Source organism: Oreochromis aureus, linkage group 13 (genome assembly GCF_013358895.1).
Source record: "Oreochromis aureus strain Israel breed Guangdong linkage group 13, ZZ_aureus, whole genome shotgun sequence".
NCBI classification, from domain to species: domain Eukaryota; kingdom Metazoa; phylum Chordata; class Actinopteri; order Cichliformes; family Cichlidae; genus Oreochromis; species Oreochromis aureus.
The window spans coordinates 6,368,151-6,392,110 of record NC_052954.1 but is presented as its reverse complement, the minus strand read 5'-3'; the positions used below and the strand labels follow the sequence as shown (position 1 = coordinate 6,392,110).

The 23,960-nt window shown below is 40.7% G+C and overlaps 1 protein-coding gene across 4 annotated transcripts in view; it reads left to right on the top strand.

Annotated features, from left to right (window-relative positions):
- Window positions 1-23,960, top strand: part of smap1 (small ArfGAP 1) — a 144,937-nt gene that overhangs the window by 42,710 nt on the left and 78,267 nt on the right. For 2 of the 4 annotated variants that reach the window (XM_039622042.1, XM_039622044.1), the window contains exons 5-6: window positions 5,408-5,476; window positions 10,982-11,059. In XM_039622042.1, coding sequence (XP_039477976.1) covers window positions 5,408-5,476; window positions 10,982-11,059 — 147 coding nt within the window. The remainder of the gene's footprint in view (window positions 1-5,407; window positions 5,477-10,981; window positions 11,060-23,960) is intronic. The other 2 variants (XM_039622043.1, XM_031741137.2) reach the window with 2 other exon arrangements.

Genomic DNA, 23,960 nt, shown 5'->3' with positions numbered 1-23,960 from the left:
CCCTATACCTAATTTTTAAAGCTAGTGTGATGTACAGAGCTGTAGTAACTTTAGTGGGATAAAGTTATGCCACGAGCCATACCTTGAAGATATGGGAAAGAGTTGTTGAAGCTAGGTGAAGAAGAGAGGTGACCATCAGTGAGCAGCAGTATGGCTTCTTGCTGGGGAAATTGTTACAGATGCGATGTTTGTTTTGAGAGATGGAGAACCTAGCCTGCGGTGAGAGGCTTCTACGTTAGTGACACTTGTGAGTGTCCACGCAACTGTTTTCCTGAATAATTGTGTGTGTGTGTGTGTGTGTGTGTGTCCAGTAATGTGTGTGTCATTACTGGACATATGTAAGACTCACTGCTCGTTCACTTGTCAGGGCCAAGAGTGGGCCTGGCCCATCAATCAGTGCATCTCTAACCACAACACCTAGCTCAAGGTCACTTAACAGACTGCTTTGTGAGAACACTGTGGAAGTGGATTAGAGCTCAAACACCTAACACTATCCCTCAGCCTCCATAATTCTTGTTTTATTAGTCTCTGTGTAACTGTTCCACTTCTCTGTGGTAAGTGTTCTCTGTAAGAGTACAAATGAAGCTGTTAAAGGTCTGGCCAGCAGACAAATTTCAGTAAAGATGTTAAGCATTTTTCTCTCTCACTATCAGCACTCACCACAGTAGAGAGCCAGACACTTCTATCTCCAAGTCCTAATATCTATTCAACCTATGTTCATCCTCTTTCACCCAGTGCGTACTAGTCTTGTTATCTATCCTTTTTATATCCCCCCTCGCCCTCCCCTCCCTCTGTATCCCTTTAGCCTCACCCTCTTACCCTCCAGCCTCCTTTCTCTTTATCTTCATCATCAGCCCATCTGTGCCTGTTTAGTATTGACATCTCCAGCAGCATCAAAGTCAGAAGATGAGGAAGTTTTGAGAGAAGTGTATAAAAAACAGCCTTAAAAGACATCAACAGAATGAGTAGGGGGGGTAGAAAATGCTCTGAATTCACATCTCAGCTGCGCTGCTTTCACCACCACAGGCAACAAGAGCAGTAGAAGGGGGAGGGAGGAGAAGAGAAATGTAGAAAGATGAAAAATAGAGAAAACAGTTCTCTGTTCTGGCCTCAGAAAGACATACTGTAGTCAGCGTTACTTTCCACCCTGAGGTGGTTTAGGGAGCGGAGGAGGGGAGGATGGCACTGAGAAAGGAAGGAAGGTGGGTTGATGTTAGTGATACAGTGTAACATCTTTTCTTGAAATGTATTTTTCCCAGAGAGTTAAATACTAAAGAGTGTGTTGGCATGCATCACTTTAGTCTCATTTTAGCTTCCAACAAAACAAACAGTGTTGTGTGCAGGAGCTTAACAACAGTGTGCTGCTGGAACTTTGTAGCTTGGTTTCAGACAACAGGACTGACACCCACAGCTTTCTTTTCTTTCTTTCCTTTGTTTTAAACTTGCTACTACAATTGAACCATGGAAGGTTTGTCTGATCATCAAGGTAGGATCAGTTGAGCTTGGACCAAGAATTGGATTCACTGTTCAGCTGTTTCTGGTAGCATGAGTCAACACACTCGCTTAATTAACAAAAATGGACAATTATAAATATACATCCTGTCCTATTCTCTATGGTAGCAGGAGGGTAAAAAGGATATTCCAAATATCCTCCTACCTACCAGCGATCATTTTATAGTTCCACTGAGGATCCAGTACACTCCCGGGCATTGTGAAACATATAATCCCACAAGTTCTGGATCTTATTCTGTGCCTTCTCCCTGCTGGATGCGCCTAGAAAATTTCCAAAGGAAGGCCTCGAGCTTGCATGCAATCACATGCCCAAACCACCTTAACTGCCTCCTTTTGATGCAAAGGAACAGCTGCTCTACTCTGAACTCCGCTGACACATACAAACTCTTCATTCTGTTTGAATTCAGGTACACACTTTGCTATTTTGGATTCTCCAAGACAAAAAAATAAAATATAAGAAAGAGTTGTGACATTATCTTTTTTTTCTTCATATCTTTGGTGCTTCATCTCACAGTGAGAGAAGTTTCATGCTGTCTTCGTGACAAGAGGAATAAAATTCTTAATGTCTCCTTATGTGACTATTCAATTAATAGGAATGAAGGATTAAATGATGATCAACCAGACACCAGTAATTGTTAAAAAAAAATCAGTAGATGGAAGCATTGTCCAAAACAAATTGAAGTTTGCTTGAAGTAACAGAAAGCTCAGTGTTTAGTTGGAAACATCACAAATTGTTTGGATGTGAAAGCAAACTGTAAATTACAGTCCAAACCTCCATCACAACAGTCGGCCCGCCTTTAGTCTGCATGATCACAAGGTACTATTTTTACTTTTTAACAACAAATATGCAAAGATGCCAGTGAAAATACAAAAATATGTAATAGCTGTAATAGGGATTCACATCTGAACCACTTGCAGCATCACATGGCATGCAGGATATAAAAACAAGCAATGCAGTTATTTATACATGTGGAAAAGCAGCAGTATTTGGTTGAATAGTTTATAATAAAGATTTATCCTGAGATGAGATGATGCATAATTATCCAGAATCCCCAATGTAATGTTTATCAAGAAAAGCTCTATATTATTCTGGCGTCTCCAGCAGGAAATACATGTCCAAAATTTACTCTTAGTCTGCTCTTCTGGGGTTTTTTTGCAATTTTGAAATGAAGTGGCCACATCATTCTGGCCATTTTCTGTCAGTGTGTCTGAAAGGCCTGCTGATTTAAATGGGAAAGTTAGTCTTTCAGATATAGTACTTTGTGATAGGAAAATGAGACGTACAAACATCCATGTGTCTGTGAAGGTTCTCAGTCATCCAGGTCATCGGAGTCTAAGGAGCTTGGAAAGAAAAGCGTCTGGACTTCTTTAAGTTTCTTGAAGACGTTTCACCTCTCATTCGAGAAGCTTCTTTAGTTCTAAGACAAACTGGTGGAGAGTCTCCCAAGAGGGGCATGAACCCCCTATTGATCCTCTACCTAATCACACGAGCCAAGGTGTGAAAACAGGTGTGGTTTTGGACAGAGAAGACATGGTTTGAAAGAGGAGTGAAAGAAGCCGTCTATGTCCACTGTGAACGACCATCTTTGAACAGAGGCGGTGGCTTACGACACGAACTGTCTGCCATCAATAATCCAGTTTTGAGATCCCTTCCCAGATGCCTTAATGCCCACTCAGATCCTGGGCCATTTGACCTCAGGAAATCACATGATAGGGTGGGGCTAGGTGATTAGGTAGAGGATCAATACGGGGTCCATGACCCTCTTTGGGGACTCTCCACCAGTTTGTCTTAGAATTGAAGAAGCTTCTTGGGTGAGAGGTGAAACGTCTTCAAAAAACCTAAAGAAGTCCAGACGCTTTTCTTTCCAAGCTCCTTAGACTACAAACATCCATGGAAATGCAGTTTAGAAGTTCGGTTCTAACAAGTTTGAAAGTCAATATTTTGTATGGCTTCCTTTTATTCTTCAGCACAGCCTGAACTCTCTGAGGCAACTTCAGGAATAGCTCTCCAGACTTTATGAAGAACATTCAAAGCCTTTTTTGGATGTTGGCTGCTTTTTGTTCTGTTCTGCATCAAGATAATATTACAATGCTTCAATAGTGTTGAGGGGGTTGTATCTTGCTAACATTAGGGAGTTAAAATTTAGACCCAGGAGTTCTCTAATTTTCCTCCAGTATGTGTGGATTGTAGTTTTATCACGAGAGCATGATTAAAGTAATTTCAGACCCTAACATTTCTCGCTTTTTATGGTTTTCATTTATACTGGTCCTGGGCAAAATCTTATTAAACATTTCACCGTTGCTCCACGCGGCTAAGGCGGTGCACTGTGTCATTTTCACCCACGTAACAGAAGAAAGAAATGTATATATTTTTAGTGCTTTTATGACCTCATTACTTTTGCTGCTTTTAGGAATAATTACTCTGTTCAGCTGTTGTGTGGAGAGGCAGTAAGTGGAGACGATGTGCAAATCTTGAGGGAGGTAGCTGGAGCCGTGGCGCATGTAGAAAGGCAGCAAACAGCCAGATGGCAAAGAATAAACAAGGAACAGATAAAGACAAAGGTAAGGTAGCATCACAACTGTTAACAATCTGCTAACTGACATGTCTCATTACAGCCAGGAAAGTTTTAGACTGTTATGTGATGAAGTGGCTGATGGGATTGGATTGGTATGGATTTTGAAGACGGACTGAAAATGGCAGTAATTACTGTAGAAATTGTGTTTTCATTCCTTGGTGTTGGGCTGCCTTTCACGATAGATTTTCTTTGCAGAATGCAGAAGTGTAAAAATCAACAAAATATAAGGTTTGACTTCTAAGCCAAAAACATGAAATCTGTAATATATTATGCATGCAGATGTATGCAGCGATGGAAACGAACCTTTGTGGACCATATCCTTTTCAAATTTCCCCCCTAACAGCTATCTGTTATTTGATTGATCGTGCACCCTTACAGCTCATATCCTGAATGTCAGCAGAAGTCGGATCAACACAATATCGGGCACATGGTCATCATGTTATGCCTAATTGGTGTAAATAAGAAGAAAACTTAATGCAGCTCAAACTCCCTCTAAATTTGTGCTTAAATGTTATGTTAAATTACCACGACTAAATAACAGTTAGTCAGATATAAAGTCATTTATTAGGAAATGACTTGATCGATATTTTAAATCAGTGAGTAGAAAGCAGTGATCTATGTCAGGTGAAATCACCAAATATGTCACTCATCTCTTTGAGCAAGAAGCATACAGAGAAAATAGGTTTTCATTTCCTGCCAAGGGCTGAAGAATGAGACTATTTCATGAATTTATTGCTCCTGAAAAAGCCTGGTATCTGTGGCAGTCCTTGGGGGATGTCTGCTACTAGACAATACAAACAACCTTTCAACTTCTCCACAATTGTAATGTCAGAGGAGGATGTGGCTACTGTCATGCTGCCTGATAGCTGATTCCTATTCTATGAAACACTGTGATGGACAGAAAAACAACTATTTACTGTTGCTGGTTGGCTGCAGAGTTCAATGCAAACCCAGCTGTCGGTCTGTCTCGAAGGTCAACGGCAGGTTAATAGAGGTCGTCCCTACACTCAGCAACTGTGGGTTTGTGTGTGATGTGAGTCTCTATTTAGAGACTATTCATCCTGTGCAGCTGCGGGGCTGAATATAACCTTGGTTTGCTGCATCTCCTGAAGCAAAGACTACTCTGCTGTAGTGGAGAAAATCCTTCGTTCCCTCTAATTAAGTCACTCCTGTCTCTGCTTCACTCTCCTCCCCCTCCGTCTCGCTCTCTCTCCATACTGTGCCCTCCTTGTTCTTCTCGTCTCTCTTGATTTTTTTTCTTTTCCCCCTTCTCCTCGTCTTCATGTCTAACCCTCTGTCTGAAATTCTCTGTCTTCCAGCAGAAGTCGTCTGAAGCGACTCCTCCCACCACCTCGCCGTCCTCGCAGACTGACAAGAGCAGACAGGAGGTGCAGATCTCCTCTTTCACTGTTTGGTGTGGTGGTGTCTTGCTGTGATTGTGTTCTGGTGCCGTGTAGTCTTCTAGATTTATGTCTGAGTCCCGTGTTAGTGTCATGTTGAGACAAGTGAGACAAGCTTCTTTAATTCTCTTTCTGATAATTGGCCAACCAGCTGGGCCCAATCCTGGACATCTTTCCATCCTGCCCTCAGAAGATTCAGCCATAGAAAGATTTCAGGTGTGTTTTGTTTTTTTACAGTATGGGAGAGTCCTCGATCACACTAGCTGCTTCTTCATCAAGTACGTTGTTGATTATGTCATTTTACAGCCTGATCCTAAAATGGTTTAAATTCCTTTTACACCTCAGAATTCTACACACAATACAAACACAATGACAAATTGAAAACATTTGTTTGGAATATTTGCAAATTTATTAAAAATAAAACCCCCTCAAATATAACATGTACATATATAGTCACAGCCTTTGCTCAGTACTTAATTGAAGCATCTTTGGCAACATTTGAAGCATCAAGTCTTTTTGAGTATGATGCTGCACACTTAGCACACATATTTTGGGCAGTTTCCCATTCTTCTATGCAGAACCTCTAAGCTCCATCTGATTGGATGGGGAGCATTGGTGCCCGGCCATTTTCAGATCTTTGCAGAGATGTTTACTCGGGTTCAGATCTCGGCTCTGGCTGGGCCACTCGGAGACATTCAGAGTGATCCCGAAGCCACTCCTTTGTTATCTTCTCTTGTGTGCATAGGGTCATTGTCCTATTGGAAGATGAACCTTTGTCCCAGTCTCCTATTATCAACGTTTCCAAATCATGTCCAATCAACTGAATTTACCACAGGTGGAGTCCATTATCACAGAGGATCAGTGGGAACAGGATGCACCTGAACTCAATTTTAAGTGTCATGGCAAAGGTTGTGAATACTTACATACATGTTATGATTTTGTTTTGGGGTTTTTTTTGTAAAAAATTCAAGCAAACCTTTTTCATTTTGTCATTATGGGGTATTGTGTGTAGGATTTTAAGGTGAAAATGAGTTCAATCCATTTTGGAAGAAGACTGTAACATGACAACATGTGGAGTGAAGCACGGTGAAAACTTTCCAAATGCACTGTAGTTTTAGTTTGCCAGTATTAAATGCTATACTGGTCAGCACCCAGCAAGTTACCATTAACAGGTGTATCAAATCAGCCAAATCTGCCTTTACAAACATTTGTAAAGGAATTTGGTCATTCTAAGAAGTTCACTGAATTGGAGTGTGGTATCATAATAGGATGCCACTGCTGCAATAAGTCATGAAACTTTCTTCCCCCTTTTCACAACCCACTGTAAGTGGTATTATTGCAAAGTGGAGGGACCACAGCAGCTCAGCCATGCAGTGGGAGACCATGTAATGTTACAGAGTGGGGTGTCAAAATCACCAGTGCTGTGCTTTCCAAACTTCCTCTGGCATTAACATCAGCACAAAAACTGTGTCCCAGGAGCTTCATGGTATGGTATTAGGTTGCCTATTTGAAAAAGTTTGTTTGGTTATTTATTACAACAAAAACAGTAATCTGAATATTCTGCTTGTTACTCATTAATCCTAACACTATTAGCCAGTGAGCAACATTTACTTCTGATATTACTTCATCTTTGCTTTGTGTTCATACTGTACTAAGAGAAAGATCTTATGTGTGTCCTCATTAGATCAGGGATTTGTGTTGGTGTGTGGGTCTGTAGCCTATAGGTTTAGATTGTTAAGTGGTAATTCTGAGACTGTGTGTTTCAGGTCAATTTATGGGAAAATGCAAAAGTAATGTAATGATTAGTCTAGTAAAGACAACACTGATGGCTCCAACATGCACAAATATTTGACCACACAGCATGCATGTAATTTGCACAAATTTCTTTGATATGCTGCCTGACGATGGTGTGACTCTCAAAGCGGAGCCAATGAGAATCTCCATTATTTTGGTTTACCCTGGTCAACCAGAGGGAAACTAATTTAAAAAGCAAAACAAAACAAAAAAATCAAGTTAGAAGCATAGCCAGCATAATAGCAGGGAAAGGATCCCAGCCGCAATTTATTGTGTTTTATTAGTGATGATCAGATGGGACTATAATACCCCGTTAATGCCAATGCTAGCCTCATTAGCTCATAGATGATAGAGTTAGAAGTTTGCTGCCTGCCAGAGCCTCATGATAATATACTCTAACTTGGTGATTGATATGAAAACAATAAGGGAAGATGCAGCCAATGTCTTGTAAATGAACAGCCAAGAAGCAGTTGAAGCAGAACTGAGACCAGTATCTGTTATGCTGCTCGTGTATAAACAGCAGCTATTGTCGCTTCCCCTGAGAGACACAAAGGATCCGAAATTAAAATTCAAGTGCAAATTTTTCCCCTGTGACAGTACTTGACATTGGACATTTCTTTTTATAATATAGTTGCTTTTTAATATTTCATACCACTATTCTAAAGTTTAAAAAACAAAACAATCAAAACAAAAAAGAACCGCTGACTTCATATGCTCGCAAAAGATACAATGTCCATAATAACAGCAGATGCCCTCAGTGCTCGTTCTGATTTGCACCATTGTAAATACTGATGATCATGAAGCTATTGTTTCTGATGTTCAAGTAATTGCACTGAGAGTAGAGCCGGCGAGGGAGAGAATGAGGCGGTTATTGTTGTCATGATGGCTAGATTGTAGGCTTTACCTGCTAAACTAAAGCTTTCCTCTTTGGCATCCTGACAGTCATTAGCTAAAGCCTGTTGGCATCAGTGCTGACTCATTTACATATAACAAAGCAAGACAGCAGCATTAACCTGAAAACATTACATCGACTCTGCGCGCTAATAATGTCTGCACATTAAGTCTGCATTGTGGGCGCATTATAATCACATTAAGGAAAGGGATGTAATTGTTTCCAACCTGCTGTGAGGTACAGCAAATCTTTACCAGTCGAACTTATGCGTTCTCATATAGAACACTATCAGGTGAAGAAAAGTGGCTTGTTTCTCAATTCCTGAGCGGTGTTATGTGTTAATTATAGTATCACGGGACAGCAAAGTGTCAGTTCAGTGTATCAGGAAAATATTGTAATTATCAGTTTGATTTGCTCTGTTGCACCTGAATTGTTGAGTGTAGAATTGTAAATCTGTTAATAACTGCTACAAATTTTATGCATGTATGGTCAAGCCCACTGTGTGTAAACATGCATTATTATAGTTAATGTTATCTAAAGTAACTTCTGCTGATATAAATATTGTCCTGAGCTAAGCAGAGAAAATTAAGGAGGTTTAATTGAATTATTTATTATTGCCATGTTAGTTATTGCCATCAGCAATATCCCACTTAGCATAGAAACACACAACTCTTCCAGATAATGTCATGATGGTTTATGGTTTTTACCAATTTCAACATTTTTTTATGTACTTCTGTACTGATGAGTTCAGCTTGATGCCATGGAGGAGAATAGGGTCAGGGGTAGGAATGAACTTTGGTGCTCTAAAGCTGCTCAGTTCTGCCAAATTCATCTAATTAATTAATTAGTAACACTTAATAATCTGACCTGCAAATAAGGGCACAATTCCCCTGTAATTAAATGGAATTTCAAGGTATTTGAAATTACAGTGTAATTGTATTTACCTTCAAATACTTAAAGGCAGGCACACTAGAAAAAGGAAGTAACACATCAGGTTGTTACAGAAAACAAAGAAATAATTAAATTAATTATTTAATACTTACTGTGTAAATAATTTTAAGTAGTGCATTTACAGGAAACAAGAATTTACATTATAAGTAAATGTAAGTAGTGCATAAGAAATTTAAGGTAGTGCCACAATTCTGGGTATTTTACAGGAAAAGAGAAACAAATTACACTGCAAATAATTTTATTTTATTTTATTTTTTTATCTAAATCTGCCTTGTTACCTCCTTATGTGCTGACCTTTAAATATTATAGGTAAATATAATATCGTTTGAATTTCAAATAAAATACAGAGTGTATCTAAATCAGTGTTTCCCAACTACTGTACTAATGATCAGGTATGCTGTGGAAGATTATCTGGTTCCACCTGATTAGTACTCTAAGGGACCGGTGTGAGTAATGGGCAAAACAATTACATTCTCTTCCACTAGAGGGCAGTACAACTACCTGCTCTAATTAAATGGGTTGCCAACTGCCAGTAAAACTGAAGAAGACGAAGAAGAAACTACATAATAGTCATGCTGTGAGATGACACACCCAATGACTGTCATTGGACACACTGTGTAATAGCAATAGACAAATATTTGAAAAGAAAAAGCAGTCAGTCTGACCTGGGTCCTGGAGAAAATTCCAACCCAGATGAAGGGCCTAGCATGAGTAGTGGTCAGAAGAAAGCAAAAAAGGTATACTGGAGACAAACAGAGCCAATTCCACTATGCCTTCTGCGTGGGGAAAAATTATCAATATGCTTTTTGTGACATTTTTGTTTGGCGGTGTGCCGTGTGATTTTTCTAATGTGAAATATGTGCCGTGGCTCCAAAAGGTTGGGAAACACTGGTCTAAATCATCTGATTCCAAAAGGGACATTTGAGTTCGAGGTGCATTTTAAAATACATTACTGAATGTAGTTTCACAAACAGAACTTACAGTTGTTGCGAGCATGTCTGGGGTCGAGTCTAGCAGCACATGTTTCGATGGTACCAGTGAACAGCTCTGTAATTAAAGCACTGTGATTCTTCTTGATACACACTGTACACAATGAAATTGATTTTATTGCAGGGGACTTGCACCCTCACTCATGGTCCGTAATATAAAGTTACCAATTAATTTTAAGAAATTGCAGTTTCCAAAATTTCGTTTTTCAGCTTCCGTTGGTAGCTTGTGATTTTGTACTGTGGCTTTCATCAGTTTCATGTCTACTTGAGCCAATAAGAGCTCCAGTTGTCACCATCCAAGAAGAATAAGGGACTTGTATAACCAGAATTCCAGTCAAAGAACCACACTGACCTAGGCTTAAAATGGACTTATTATGCTTTTCCTTATTTTCTGTCATACTGTGACAGTGGTGGACATATCAAACTTGGCCAGAGTTTCATATAATGATGTCACTGTGTAATCCCTGTGGGTCAAAACTCAGGCTGCTGATAGTTTTTCTAGTCTTGAAACTTTTCGATAAAATGTGCTCCACTCAGACACAGAACCTCACCCACCTGCAGATTACCTTCTATTTGCATGTGACAGCCAATCAGAATTAAGTTGGCTTTAAAGGAGAGGAGCTATAACAACTGGTTTCACATAGAGGATGAAGTGATGGGCTGCAGGGTCCAGCATGCTTACATAAGAACAATTTAAACTAGGAATCATGCAAAGCTAGTCTAGTAGAGTCGAAGAATAAAAATGTGGAGCTGAAAATGAGCACAACAGGCCCACATAAATGTGTGTACATGAGTTAAATGGATATGTGTGTTGGTGGCACCCACTATACGCCACTGTCTCACACTATCTTTTTATTTTGTTCACAGAAGGAGCATGAAAAGAAAAAAGAGGAGAGGAAGAAAGAGAAGGATGGTGACAAAGTGGAGAGACACAGCAACTCAAAGGTAGAAACACCGCTCATAAGTCAAAACGAGAGGTTTGATTCAGGTTCATATGGTTCTGGAATGGATTCAGTTATTGAGTTGAGCCTACGATAAAGCACAGGTAAGCTTAGGTTTTAACCATGACTGCACTGTACTGTCAGCCAAATCAGTGGAGTGCTATGGTATATTTGTGGTTTTGATTTTCAAGCTTAAGAAAAGCCAGAAAATCAGAGCCACAGCATGCAGCAGTTTTAGTAAAGAAACAATCTTTACAGCCTACTCGTAACTTAACAAACACTGTAAGTTGGCAGCTAACCGGAGAACAGGAGTGGAGCATTCCCGGGTGGTTTTTTACATGGAACCATCTGGAAAGTTATCCCTTGAAACTTTGTTGATTGGTGCAGGCACTTAAAAAAACACTTTGGATGAACATCTGTCTGTCTCTTCAACAAATTAGATCAGTGAACCACTACCACCAGAATCAGTTACAGTTATTGAAACTCGTCTTTAACTGATGGAGCACTCTCCAGTTTTTGAGAGACCTAAATATACGGTTCTAGTAGCCCATAAATAATGCAGATTAATCTGACCAATTGGGAGTTGTCTTAAATCTGAGCTCAAGTAGCTCAAGAATCCAGCTACCTCGCTAGTTAAGACCTGCAAGAAAACCTATAACCATATCTCCAAAAAAATAATATAATCTCCAAAAAAGTTGGGGTGCTGTGTAAAATGTATATAACAACATAATGCAGTGGTTTACATAAACCTATATTTATTCACAATAGGATATCAGAGCAAATTGAATGTTTAAAGCGAGAAAATGTACAATTTAAAGACTTAATAAAGTCATTTTCAATTTGATGGCAGTAAAATAGAATAGAATAGAATAGAATGCCTTTATTGTCACTATACAAACATATATATATATATATATATATATATATATATATATATATATATATATATATATATATATATATATATATATATATATATATATATATATATATATATATATATATATATATATATATATATATATAGATATATATAGTGTAGTCGGATGGTAACAAAAAAGAGGGAAGGTAGTCAGAACTGAGGGGATTGAACTACCAGAAGGCAACATTGCAGACATAGAGGACAGTTACAAGTACCTGGGGATCCCGCAGCGAATGGGAACCATGAAGAGGGCGCTAGGAAAGCTGCAACCACCAAGTACCTGCAGAGGGTCAGGCAAGTCCTGAGGAGTCAGCTGAACGGTAAGAACAAGATCCGGGCCATCAACACCCACGCCCTGCCCGTGATCAGGTACCCTGCTGGGGTAATAGGCTGGCCAAAGGAGGAGATAGAAGCCACTGACATAAAGACAAGAAAGCTCCTTACCATGCATGGAGGGTTTCACCCCAAGTCCAGCACCCTGAGGCTGTACGCTAAGCGGAAGGAAGGGGCCGGGGACTGGTGAGTGTCAGCACCACAGTCCAGGATGAGACAAGAAACATCCACGAATACATCACGAAGATGGCCCCAACTGACAGCGTGCTCAGTGAATACCTCAGGCAGCAGAAACCCAAGAAAGAGGAGGAAGGCGAGGAACCATCATGGAAGGACAGGCCCCTGCACGGTATGTACCACCGGCAGATAGAGGAGGTGGCTGATATCCAGAAATCCTACCAGTGGCTGGACAAAGCTGGACTGAAAGACAGCACAGAGGCACTAATCATGGCAGCACAAGAACAAGCTCTGAGTACAAGATCCATAGAGGCTGGGGTCTATCACACCAGGCAAGACCCCAGGTGCAGGCTGTGTAAAGATGCCCCAGAGACAATCCAGCACATAACAGCAGGGTGCAAGATGCTAGCAGGCAAGGCATACATGGGCGCCATAACCAAGTGGCCGGCATAGTGTACAGGAACATCTGTGCCGAGTATAACCTGGAAGTCCCGAGGTCAAAATGGGAGATGCCCCAAGGGTGATGGAGAATGACCGAGCTAAGATCCTGTGGGACTTCCAGATGCAGACGGACAAAATGGTGGTGGCTAACCAACCGGACATAGTGGTGGTAGACAAACAGAAGAAGACGGCTGTAGTGATCGATGTAGCGGTTCGAATGACAGCAATATCAGGAAGAAGGAACACGAGAAGCTGGAGAAATACCAAGGGCTCAGAGAAGAGCTCGAGAGGATGTGGAGGATGAAGGTGACGGTGGTCCCCGTGGTAATCGGAGTACTAGGTGCGGTGACTCCCAAGCTAGGCGAGTGGCTCCAGCAGATCCCGGGAACAACATCGGAGATCTCTGTCCAGAAGAGCGCAGTCCTGGGAACAGCTAAGATACTGCGCAGGACCCTCAAGCTCCCAGGCCTCTGGTAGAGGACCCGAGCTTGAAGGATAAACCGCCCGCAGGGGCGTGCTGGGTGTTATATATATGTATATGTATATATATGTGTATATATATATATATATGTATATATATGTGTATATATATATATATATATGTATATATATGTGTATATATATATATATGTGTATACACACTGCATATATATGCAGTGTGTTACTGCACGTAAAATTAAGTACTGCACAGTGGTAGTTGTGTCGTCTGTATATATGGGGATGGGGGATGGAACTGTGTTGTCAGTGCATGTGTGAGTTCAAAACATTGCAAAACATCTCAGGAGGCTGTTTACCGCTTTTGGCATCCCCTCTTATTTTACAACAGTCAAGACATTTGTGAACTGATCAGATCAGCTGCTGGACGTTTAGCAGAGGAATGTTCCATTTTTGTCTGATATAGGGTTCTAGCTGCTCAACAGTCTGGGGTCTTGTTTGGTGAAAGGTCTGGACTGCAGGCCAGTTTAGCACCTGACCTCTTCTACTACAAGCCATGCTGTTAAATGCATCCTGAGAGAGTGCTCATAAAAAGTTGGACGGTCCTGCTCCTTTTCAATGAAGAATGTGGTCTCTGTATTTTCCAATTCAGTTTAAATTTCAGTTCGACTGAGCACAGAACAGTTTTCCACTTTGCACAGAACAATGTTCCTCAAGCTTTTTTGTTGGTTTTTTTAACGACTACTTTGTGTCAGCCTTTTTGAGATCTGTTGGGTTCATTAAATTTAAACTGAAATAGTAAACTTAGTTTGAATAAAATATGGGTTTATGTGATTTGCTGATTCTGTTTTTGTATACATTTTACACAGCATCCCATCTTTTTCAGAGTTGGGTTTGAATGGAAAAAGGGCAGAAATGGAAAAATTATCTTTTTTTTTTTTTTTTTTAAAAAGAGAAATAATTGTAAGCAACCAACAACAATTTAAAACTCATAATTTTTAATATGGGACAGAATTCATAGAAGTTTTTCTCCTGCTATCTTTATGATGGCATCAGCTTAGGGAAAAAAAACCTGCTGCTCTTGGGATGAATTTTTTGCTGGGGGGTTAATCCACTGTGCTGCCCTACTCAGCACTTGGCAAGCAGAATCCAGGATGGCTGGAGTCTTGCAGTGCTCTAGCATGTATCTGCTGTCAGTGTGTAGCTCAGTCTTATTATTTACTGCTACTGTACATACACTTTATTCTGGCTCTGTCACCAGAACCTTCCTAATCCAGTCTCTCAGACATAGCCTATCACCACCCAGTGTGCTTCACCTTTAGCTTCTACACTGCTCGTATAGCTCACATGATCACGGATAATATAGTTGGATATATTTGGAACAACAAGAAGTCAAAAAATCTGGCACACAGATCTGAGGCAAAAAGCTGTCAAACTACAGTCAACTATAGCTAGTATAATTAGGAACTGGTCCAACTCAGGCTGGACATGAACCTCTAAAGACTTCTGTTGCATGTGCAAATATAAAACTGCATTTTGATTAGAGCCTGCAGGGCTTTGTTTCTTGGCACATTCAAACTGGTGTAAGTAACCATGTGTAGTGTACAGTACTGTTTGCTGTTGTATGGTGTGTAGTGTTCGTCAGGCAGACGATCTCAGTAGGTCACATTTGTATTATTATTTTTCTCCTAATTTTTTAGGCAGTTTTTATACGTGTAGGTTATACTTAAACAAAAAGGTAATTAATCTAGCTGAACAGTTGTAGCTTCTGTCAAAAAATAACTTTGAAATAAGATCCAAGATGTTTTGACCCAAAGTGTGTGCGTGCGTGCGTGCGTGCGTCTGTGTGTGTGTGTGTGTGTGTGTGTGTGTGTGTGTGTGTGTGTGTGTGTGTGTGTGTGTGTGTGTGTGTGTGTGTGTGTGTGTGTGTGTGTGTGTGTGTGTGTGTGTGTGTGTACACTTGATATTTTGTCAGGATTAGTGACTAAATCTTTATTTTATATACAGTGTTTGCACACAACAGAATGAAGCTACACCGGTCGGTCAAACCACTGACAGCCTAAATGTAAAACATTGATTATTGCATTTCAATGCAGTGTTCTTCTGGGAAACATTGATTCCTGGCATGTGCTGTCATTATGGTTGGCAATAGCAACCACAGACATTAGTGCCCACCCCCAAACATCTTACTACAGTCCAAAAAAATGCTCTGGAACAGCTAAAGAAACATGACAAACATCCTAAGCTGATAACTCAACCTCCAAACCAAGCTATCCCAATCCAATCAAGCATCTGTGCTGGAACAAGCCTGATCCAAGGAGGCCATACCCCCAACCCTTAGGACAATCTGTTGTCTCAATCTTGGTGCCAGATACCAGAGCACGCTACCAGAGTTCCTGTGTCCGTGGCCCTATGTGCCACAGCTGTTGCGGTGAAACTTGGAGGGCTAACATAACATGGTAGCTGTGGCTGATGTGAGCAAGAATTTAAAAAGCCGATGTGCTGAAGAGAAATACAGGAACCATTAAAAGAAAACAACCCATGAAAACCCTCAGAGTGAACCTACAGTAACCAGAAGGAGAACTCAGGCCAGTAACAGTGATCATCTTTATGTACAAGGCTGTAGCAGCACTGTGAAAGCCTGAGTTATGACAAGGTGAAGTACAGCTTTTCTTTGCGTGTGCCGTGCGACTTATTGAATGCACAATGTGCGACAGCAGAGAAAGGCAAGAGCCTGTGAAGTCCTCCACCTGAATCCTGAGCCCATCCTCTAGGGGAAACCCCTCATAAACATTCATGTTGTTCACATATGCTTTAATATTGCTACGTGCATCGGTGTGGATTATTTCTTATTCACACACAGGGGCATATAGAGGGGAACCGTATCTGGAAGGACGATAATATCATCAGTGTGTGCAATGAATAATATATAAGTGGAACCTCAGCTGGATTAAACAGGTTCCTAATATAATGGGTAATATCTGTCCAGAAGAAGCCTTCTGTCATTCAGAGGAAGTAAAGAAAATGTGGCAAATGTAGCTTTTTAAAAAATGTCGATAGACTGTTAATGCACTAGAGTGCACCAGAAAAAAGATCCTCTCCCACCCCGAAAGACAACTTGCATAATGTTGCGTTTTTAAAATAAAATCTGGTAAGTTGCTGCTGTCAGTCGAGATAAGTGATTTTGACCGCAAAGAATGACGCAGGTCTGACTAGAATATAATTCCAGATCAGGCTGGACTCACGATGAGCTGCAAATAACTGATGTGTGGAGGTGAGGGTCAGAGAACGTGTGTGTGATGCAGGCATAATGCGAGTTGGCCTTTGCTGTTACCCACGTGTATGTGCGCTAGAGCTGTGCTATGCTTTCATGCATATCTATAGTGTGTGCATGCACTTATGTTTGCTTGAGAGAGCACGAGAGAGGAGCGAAAGGGGTGAGTGCGTGTGTTTCTGGGTCATGGTTAGTGAATTCAGAGAGTTTCCATGGCCTGTGAAGCAGTGAGGGAATAATATAGCTCTCAGCAGTGTGTGTGCGTGTGTGTGCGTGTGTGCGTGTGTGCGTGTGTGTGTGTGTGTGTGTGTTCTGCAGAGAACAAAAATTGAGGCTATGGGGAACTGTACCAACTAAGACTGAGCCCTGTACTCTGTGGTGTTTTCCACTGATACATTCACATATTCAAGATTAATCTGGTCTTTATGACTCTTTATTGTGTGCTTGTTTGTGTTTTAGTGTTTAGTGTTTTAGTCTTCCAAAGATTTCTCAATTCATAACACAACTGATGCAATCCTGCAATCTCTCCTCTTGATTGCCAGGCTGTAGAATTTTAATTTTGCCATTATGCACGTCCTAAATAAAATCCAGTGACTGCTGCATTGTTCTTGGTAATGATGGTAAATGCAGTTGAATATCTCTGGTTTGAACTGGATTCTTGGAGCTGAGCATTCATTGCGATGCCCTTCTCGCGGTCTTGGAGGCTCTTCGACAGCTCATCTGGGCCTCCCAGGCCATAAAAGCAGGTCTGGATGAACTGCTCTGCCCTCTGTCTCCTGTCTTTGATGTTGACAAGAAATGTTTTCATCTCTAATACATTAATATCATGTTGGGAAACTACATCCACCTTAATAGAGGGTTTTCTCTATACTGTCCGCTCTGACTAAATGCAGTTTATATTTTCCACTCCAGTTAACCTCCATGTCTGCGGAAAGAAAAATACCCAGGATGCCACTTCACACACAGAGGCTATGTGAACTTGATGCTGGGAAGCTGTAAGGAGAGAACACACCAGAGAAGCACAGAGAATAAAACAAAACTACTGACAAGGCTGTTATGGTCATATGCTTGTAGTTTGTACATACAGTACTGACTGGGTGGGGCTTACTGTATGTGTGTGTGTGTGTGTGTGTGTGTGTGTGTGTGTGTGTGTGTGTGTGTGTGTGTGTGTGTGTGTGTGTATATATGTGAAAGCATTTGACTGAACTCAGTCCCATTAAATGGGAAGAAAAAAGCTAAATCAGTAAAACATGAATGAACAATTCTAATAAATAGGATCTCTGATGGACTGAAGGGAGAGATGCTGCCATGTCCATTCAAACAACGCCCGCATTAGTTTTTGGTTGGACTTCTGATGATATATAAAATATTGTGGTGATTTTGCAGTTTTTACTGTAATTTAATCTTCTTTTAACCTTTCTTGTTGTGCCATTTGTCTCAGGCTATTCCTGTGTAATGTATCCAAAGCTGGCCTAAGAGCGCAGCGTTGCTGTGAATGAAGAAGAAAAGCAGTCTTGAAAAGAGAGCTTGTATTCTATTTTAATGGCATCAAAAGCAATCGGCATATGATTAAGCCCTATCGATGAAGATTAAATTGCTTCCAGGCTTTGTGTGTAGCTGCACTCTCTTCCCACTGCCTTCAGAGCTAATAGTAACTGTGTGTGTGTGTGTGTGTGTGTGTGTGTGTGTGTGTGTGTGTGTGTGTGTGTGTGTGTGTGTGTGTGTGTACACGTGTACGTGTACTTGTAACGGCTAAAATGTACACAACAGTGTTTTATGGTCAGCTGGCCACAGCGGCGTGCAGAGGGTTTCTGCAGAATTTGCACTATGATTTGTGTCTTATTAAGAATGTTGGAATAACTTTGCCCCCCCAAAACATAACATAAAAACATGCATGTTAGTTTAAGTGGTTTTAACTGATTCTGCTAACTATAGTAATAACTGTAATTTAGACACCAATTAGCTGATAAGTTGACGCTGAAGATTTGGAAACTAATCAGTAAAACTCAGTACTTTAGTCCATCCAGTGACTCGCAGAGTGAATATTTCATGTTCACTCTGCAAATCATTTCATTTCTTACTTTGTAAAAGTTCAAAATTATTATAATTGTTACGTTCCTCTAAAAAGGTCCAGAGGATGAGGGAACGTAACAAAAGATATTCAGGTTGAAAAAAATGAGACAGGGAGGCAAAATAGTTAAAGAGTTTTATTGTTTGTTTATTGTTTCTATTTTGAACTAAACTAAAAGAGACGGACACGCTGCTATCACCTTTTAAAGAAGCAAAACAACAAAACCTAGGTGTTGGTCAAAAAACTGAAAAGTAAGCTAAAAAGAGTTAGTCACCAAAACACACTCCTCTCCACAGAGCAGGAGCAATCAACCACCATACGCACACAGCTCACTAGCTGCAACCCAACAAGGCTCTCTGGTAGTAGCGATCACCTTTCTCTGGCCTTAAGTACTCTTAATTGCTGATGGGAGTCAGCTGTTCAAAAAAGGTGGGACCTAAAGCAGGAGAGATGGCAGGACACACCCACAGAAGGTGGCCCTACTAGGGCCATAACAATTATTATTATTTCTTATTTTAATATTTTAGCAAAGAATCATTAATTTCTGTCACGTTTAGGCTGTGTGAAGGCAGGCAAGAAAGGTGGATCCAAGAGCAGGACTCGCGGAGGCACAGGTGAACTCAAAACTCTCAGCTTTATTGAGGAAAAGCAGACTGAACAAAGAACTAACTAGACTGGAATGCAAATAAACTAGCAGGCAGGCAAACAGAACACACAGGGGGGTAAGAGGATGAACAGACGTTAACGACGCGACACTGACACAAAGACACACTGGGCTTAAATACACTGAGGCAGTACTCAAGGGATGAGAGACAGGAGGGGAACACACCTGGGGAAAATCACAACTGACGAGGCAGGGAAAACGTAACCTGAACACACTCACATAAGACAAGGACCTTCAGAATAAAACAGGAAACTAACAGACACAGAGGACCAGACACCATGGACAGACAGGGGGACATACGGGGAGAAGGGAGAGAAGACTAAGCACAGGCAACCTAAACTAAACATGAGGGCAAGATAGCAAGAAATAATAATCATCATCATCGGATAGCTAAAGGAACAGAACATAATTATAATCAAAACAGTATCACCAGAGAATAAGAAATGATCCATAATGCAAAAATAAACTAAAACATAAGAAACTCAAAAAGCTGGGTCGAACCAACCCAGGACCGTGACAGTTTGCCCTTTAGATCTATGGCGATGTAGCTATGATTTGGATTATGTAACCTGATGCTTCCTGAAATGCGCAGATTTTTTTGCACCACACCCGACAGGTGGCATCAGCACTCCTTTGGCATATTTTCACTGCAATTTTCTTCTGTCCAGTATCTGTGATTTATTGCCCATCTTCATTGGCAGTGCATGAAATGTTCTGTTTTTGACAGTTTCCCAAGTCAAAGTTGTCTTTATTAGAAAAAGAATAATAATAGTTTTAGATGAAAGTTCTATTTTTAGCATTTGTTGTAACAGCACAGTAAGCAGTGGACAGGAAGGCTGGGGGAAACGTGCAGTGAATATCCCGGGGCAGACTCAGATCTAGGCCTCTTCTGTAAACTTACTGGGTCATCAGCTCACCTCACTGAGCTGTTTATTGTTTTTTGGGGTTTTTAGACACTCTTCTGGTTTAATTTTTTGCTAATTTCTTAACTCAAATTTTCAGCTGTGCTAGCAGAACTGGCTGATTTGTTAAGACAATCAGTTGAAAATAATAATCAGATCACAGTTGATCATTAACTGGTAATGACATAAGTTCCAAGAAACGTGTGTGTGTGTGTTCTTCTTTTAAAAAATATATTTTTTTGTAGTGCTACCTCCCGAGTGTGAGGTAGTAAAACACTTATCCTTGACACCTAACGAATGCTATAGAATCTTGGCATCTTTCATAATTCATCTTATGGTCCATATACACTTGCAGATATGAAATGGGCTCCAATAGGCTTAGGCTGCTTCCCATGATGCACCGAGTGTGTTTAAACACCACTCTACATTTAATCATTAGTTCTTATTCATCTCTGGCACTCTTCCACAGTGTGCCTTTGTCCTGTCTTCTTCCCATCACAGCAGATGGCTGCCCATCTAAGGCCTGGTTCTGCTGGAGGTTTCTTCCTGTTAAAAGCAGTTTTTCCTTTCCGCTCTTGCCAGGTGCTTGCTCATAGGGGTTGTTTGGTTGTTGGGGTTTTCTCTTTGTTACCTTGTTTAAGGGTCTTTACCTTATAGTATAAAGTTGTTGTTGGGATTTGACACTATACAAATAAAATTGAATTGAAATGAATGAACATGTTTACACAGATAAAAGTTCTAATTTCTTAAACGTGTGAGAATCTACTTTCACTGAGTTTAGACCATTTAAATAAGTTTGGATTATAATGTGAACAGTAAGTAAATATAAGTTCTGGTGGTCACAGAACTTAGCTAACATGGACCTAGATATAAAAACTCATCCGTTTATGTGTGTGTGTGTGTGTGTGTGTGTGTGTGTGTGTGTTTGCATAAATTGTGCAACAGATGTTGTCTGTTTGCAAGAATGGCTGTCTTTGTGCACGTGTGTGTATGCTTGCACAGATATGAGACGTCGTCCATCTCCTTTTTGTCCCTTTCCTCTGTATCAGCTCTATTTCTGCTGTCTCTGAAGCCCAGTGTCAGGAAGATTGTCGACAACGCTCTGTGTGTGTGTGTGTGTGTGTGTGTGTGTGTGTGTGTGTGTGTGTGTGTGTGTGTGTGTGTGTTTGCAGGAGCACAGAGTGAGAGACTTGTTAGTCCAAGTGTGTGTTGACACACTGAAAGCTGTTTAATCTTCAGTTTAACGGGGAACATGCTGACAGCCAGGTCCCGCCACCCCCCCAACACCCCCGTCTTCCACACTTTGGCTTCTCTTGCGCTCTCCCATTCTCTCTCTTCTTCACTGAACGCTCTCACCCTTTAGCCTGCTGTGCACCTTTTACCGTGGCACAGCATGTCTTTCTTTAGCATCTTTGCGTACAGATGATATGCTGTACACGTTTGTGGAGGACATTCATACATGTTGCAGGGTTGTTACACCATCACGATGACAAAAACTGTCAGACAGACACAGTGCCCGAGGACTTTGTGAGGTTTTTTTGCTACAGTTTGATCACATTTGGCTATGACACACACACACACAGACTCAGAAACTGAAAACATGCTCTGATGTAAGAGGTACTAGTTACATATGATTATATAAATACTGAAAAGAAGAATCCACAGGTAAAATACTTTCTTTTCTTTTTTTTTTTTAAAGAAAATGCTTACTTATACAGAATTTACCACTGCCTGATTGAGGTGGTAATGCACCAAGAAGCTGAAGAAAAAGAACGTGATACTAACTAGCAGGTTAGTATCTAAACCACTCGAGCGTCTGTGGCAAAATGAGATTAGATTCTGCTTTACAAAGAGAATAAATATGCAATGTCAAAAACTACAGCAACTGTCAAGAAGATTTGTGTGAAACTCCTTCAAAAAAATGGAAATTGGGTCCAGTGCTTCAAGGCCTCAGTCACCCAGGCCTAGAGGGCAGTTGGCAAACTCCTTGCAATATCCAGTGACTGGGGAAAAATGGGTATTTTCCAATGAGTTGCTGGTGGTTGTTGGCTGTTTATTGTAGATGACATTGGTCATCCAGACAAGAAGAAGGTGTCTTACATTTAAAAGGTTGGACTCTTTTCTTAAGGATTTATCAATTTTTCACTTTATACTATCTCCTGTTGAAGAACAAATGAAGAAAAATATATATATATATATATATATATATGTATGTATATATATGTATATATATATATATATATATATATATATATATATATATATATATCTATATATGTGTATGTATATATATATATATATATATATATATATATATATATATATATATATATATATATATATACAGACGTATATATATATACAGATATATAGACGGCCCCAACTGACAGCGTGCTCAGTGAATACCTCAGGCAGCAGAAACCCAAGAAAGAGGAGGAAGGCGAGGAACCATCATGGAAGGACAGGCCCCTGCACGGTATGTACCACCGGCAGATAGAGGAGGTGGCTGATATACAGAAATCCTACCAGTGGCTGGACAAAGCTGGACTGAAAGACAGCACAGAGGCACTAATCATGGCAGCACAAGAACAAGCTCTGAGTACAAGATCCATAGAGGCTGGGGTCTATCACACCAGGCAAGACCCCAGGTGCAGGCTGTGTAAAGATGCCCCAGAGACAATCCAGCACATAACAGCAGGGTGCAAGATGCTAGCAGGCAAGGCATACATGGAACGCCATAACCAAGTGGCCGGCATAGTGTACAGGAACATCTGTGCCGAGTATAACCTGGAAGTCCCGAGGTCAAAATGGGAGATGCCCCCAAGGGTGATGGAGAATGACCGAGCTAAGATCCTGTGGGACTTCCAGATGCAGACGGACAAAATGGTGGTGGCTAACCAACCGGACATAGTGGTGGTAGACAAACAGAAGAAGACGGCTGTAGTGATCGATGTAGCGGTTCGAATGACAGCAATATCAGGAAGAAGGAACACGAGAAGCTGGAGAAATACCAAGGGCTCAGAGAAGAGCTCGAGAGGATGTGGAGGGTGAAGGTAACGGTGGTCCCCGTGGTAATCGGAGCACTAGGTGCGGTGACTCCCAAGCTAGGCGAGTGGCTCCAGCAGATCCCGGGAACAACATCGGAGATCTCTGTCCAGAAGAGCGCAGTCCTGGGAACAGCTAAGATACTGCGCAGGACCCTCAAGCTCCCAGGCCTCTGGTAGAGGACCCGAGCTTGAAGGATAAACCGCCCGCAGGGGCGAGATGGGTGTTTTTTTTATATATATATATATATATACATGTATGTGTGTGTGTGTGTATGTATGTGTGTGTGTATGTATGTATACATATTCTAACTGTGTTCTTTATTCTGGAGAATAAAGCGTAATTTCAAAATATGAAAAATATCACTTCTTGATTACAGAGTAGAATGTGGGTGATTTATTTTGTTTCCTTAAACCTCTCACATTACCTTCTAATATTTCCTTCCCATTCCTCATATTTATTTACCAAAAATATCTGAGCTACTGAGACTTTCCTTATTGGTACATGCTAATGGGCTCTAATTAACTTTAGCAGAAAGTGAGTTCAAAGATGTGTATGGTGGAGACGGGTCAAATGTACATGGTATATCTGCATATTTTTCAGCCAGTCATCTCTAACTAATTAAATTCTGCTGATCGGTT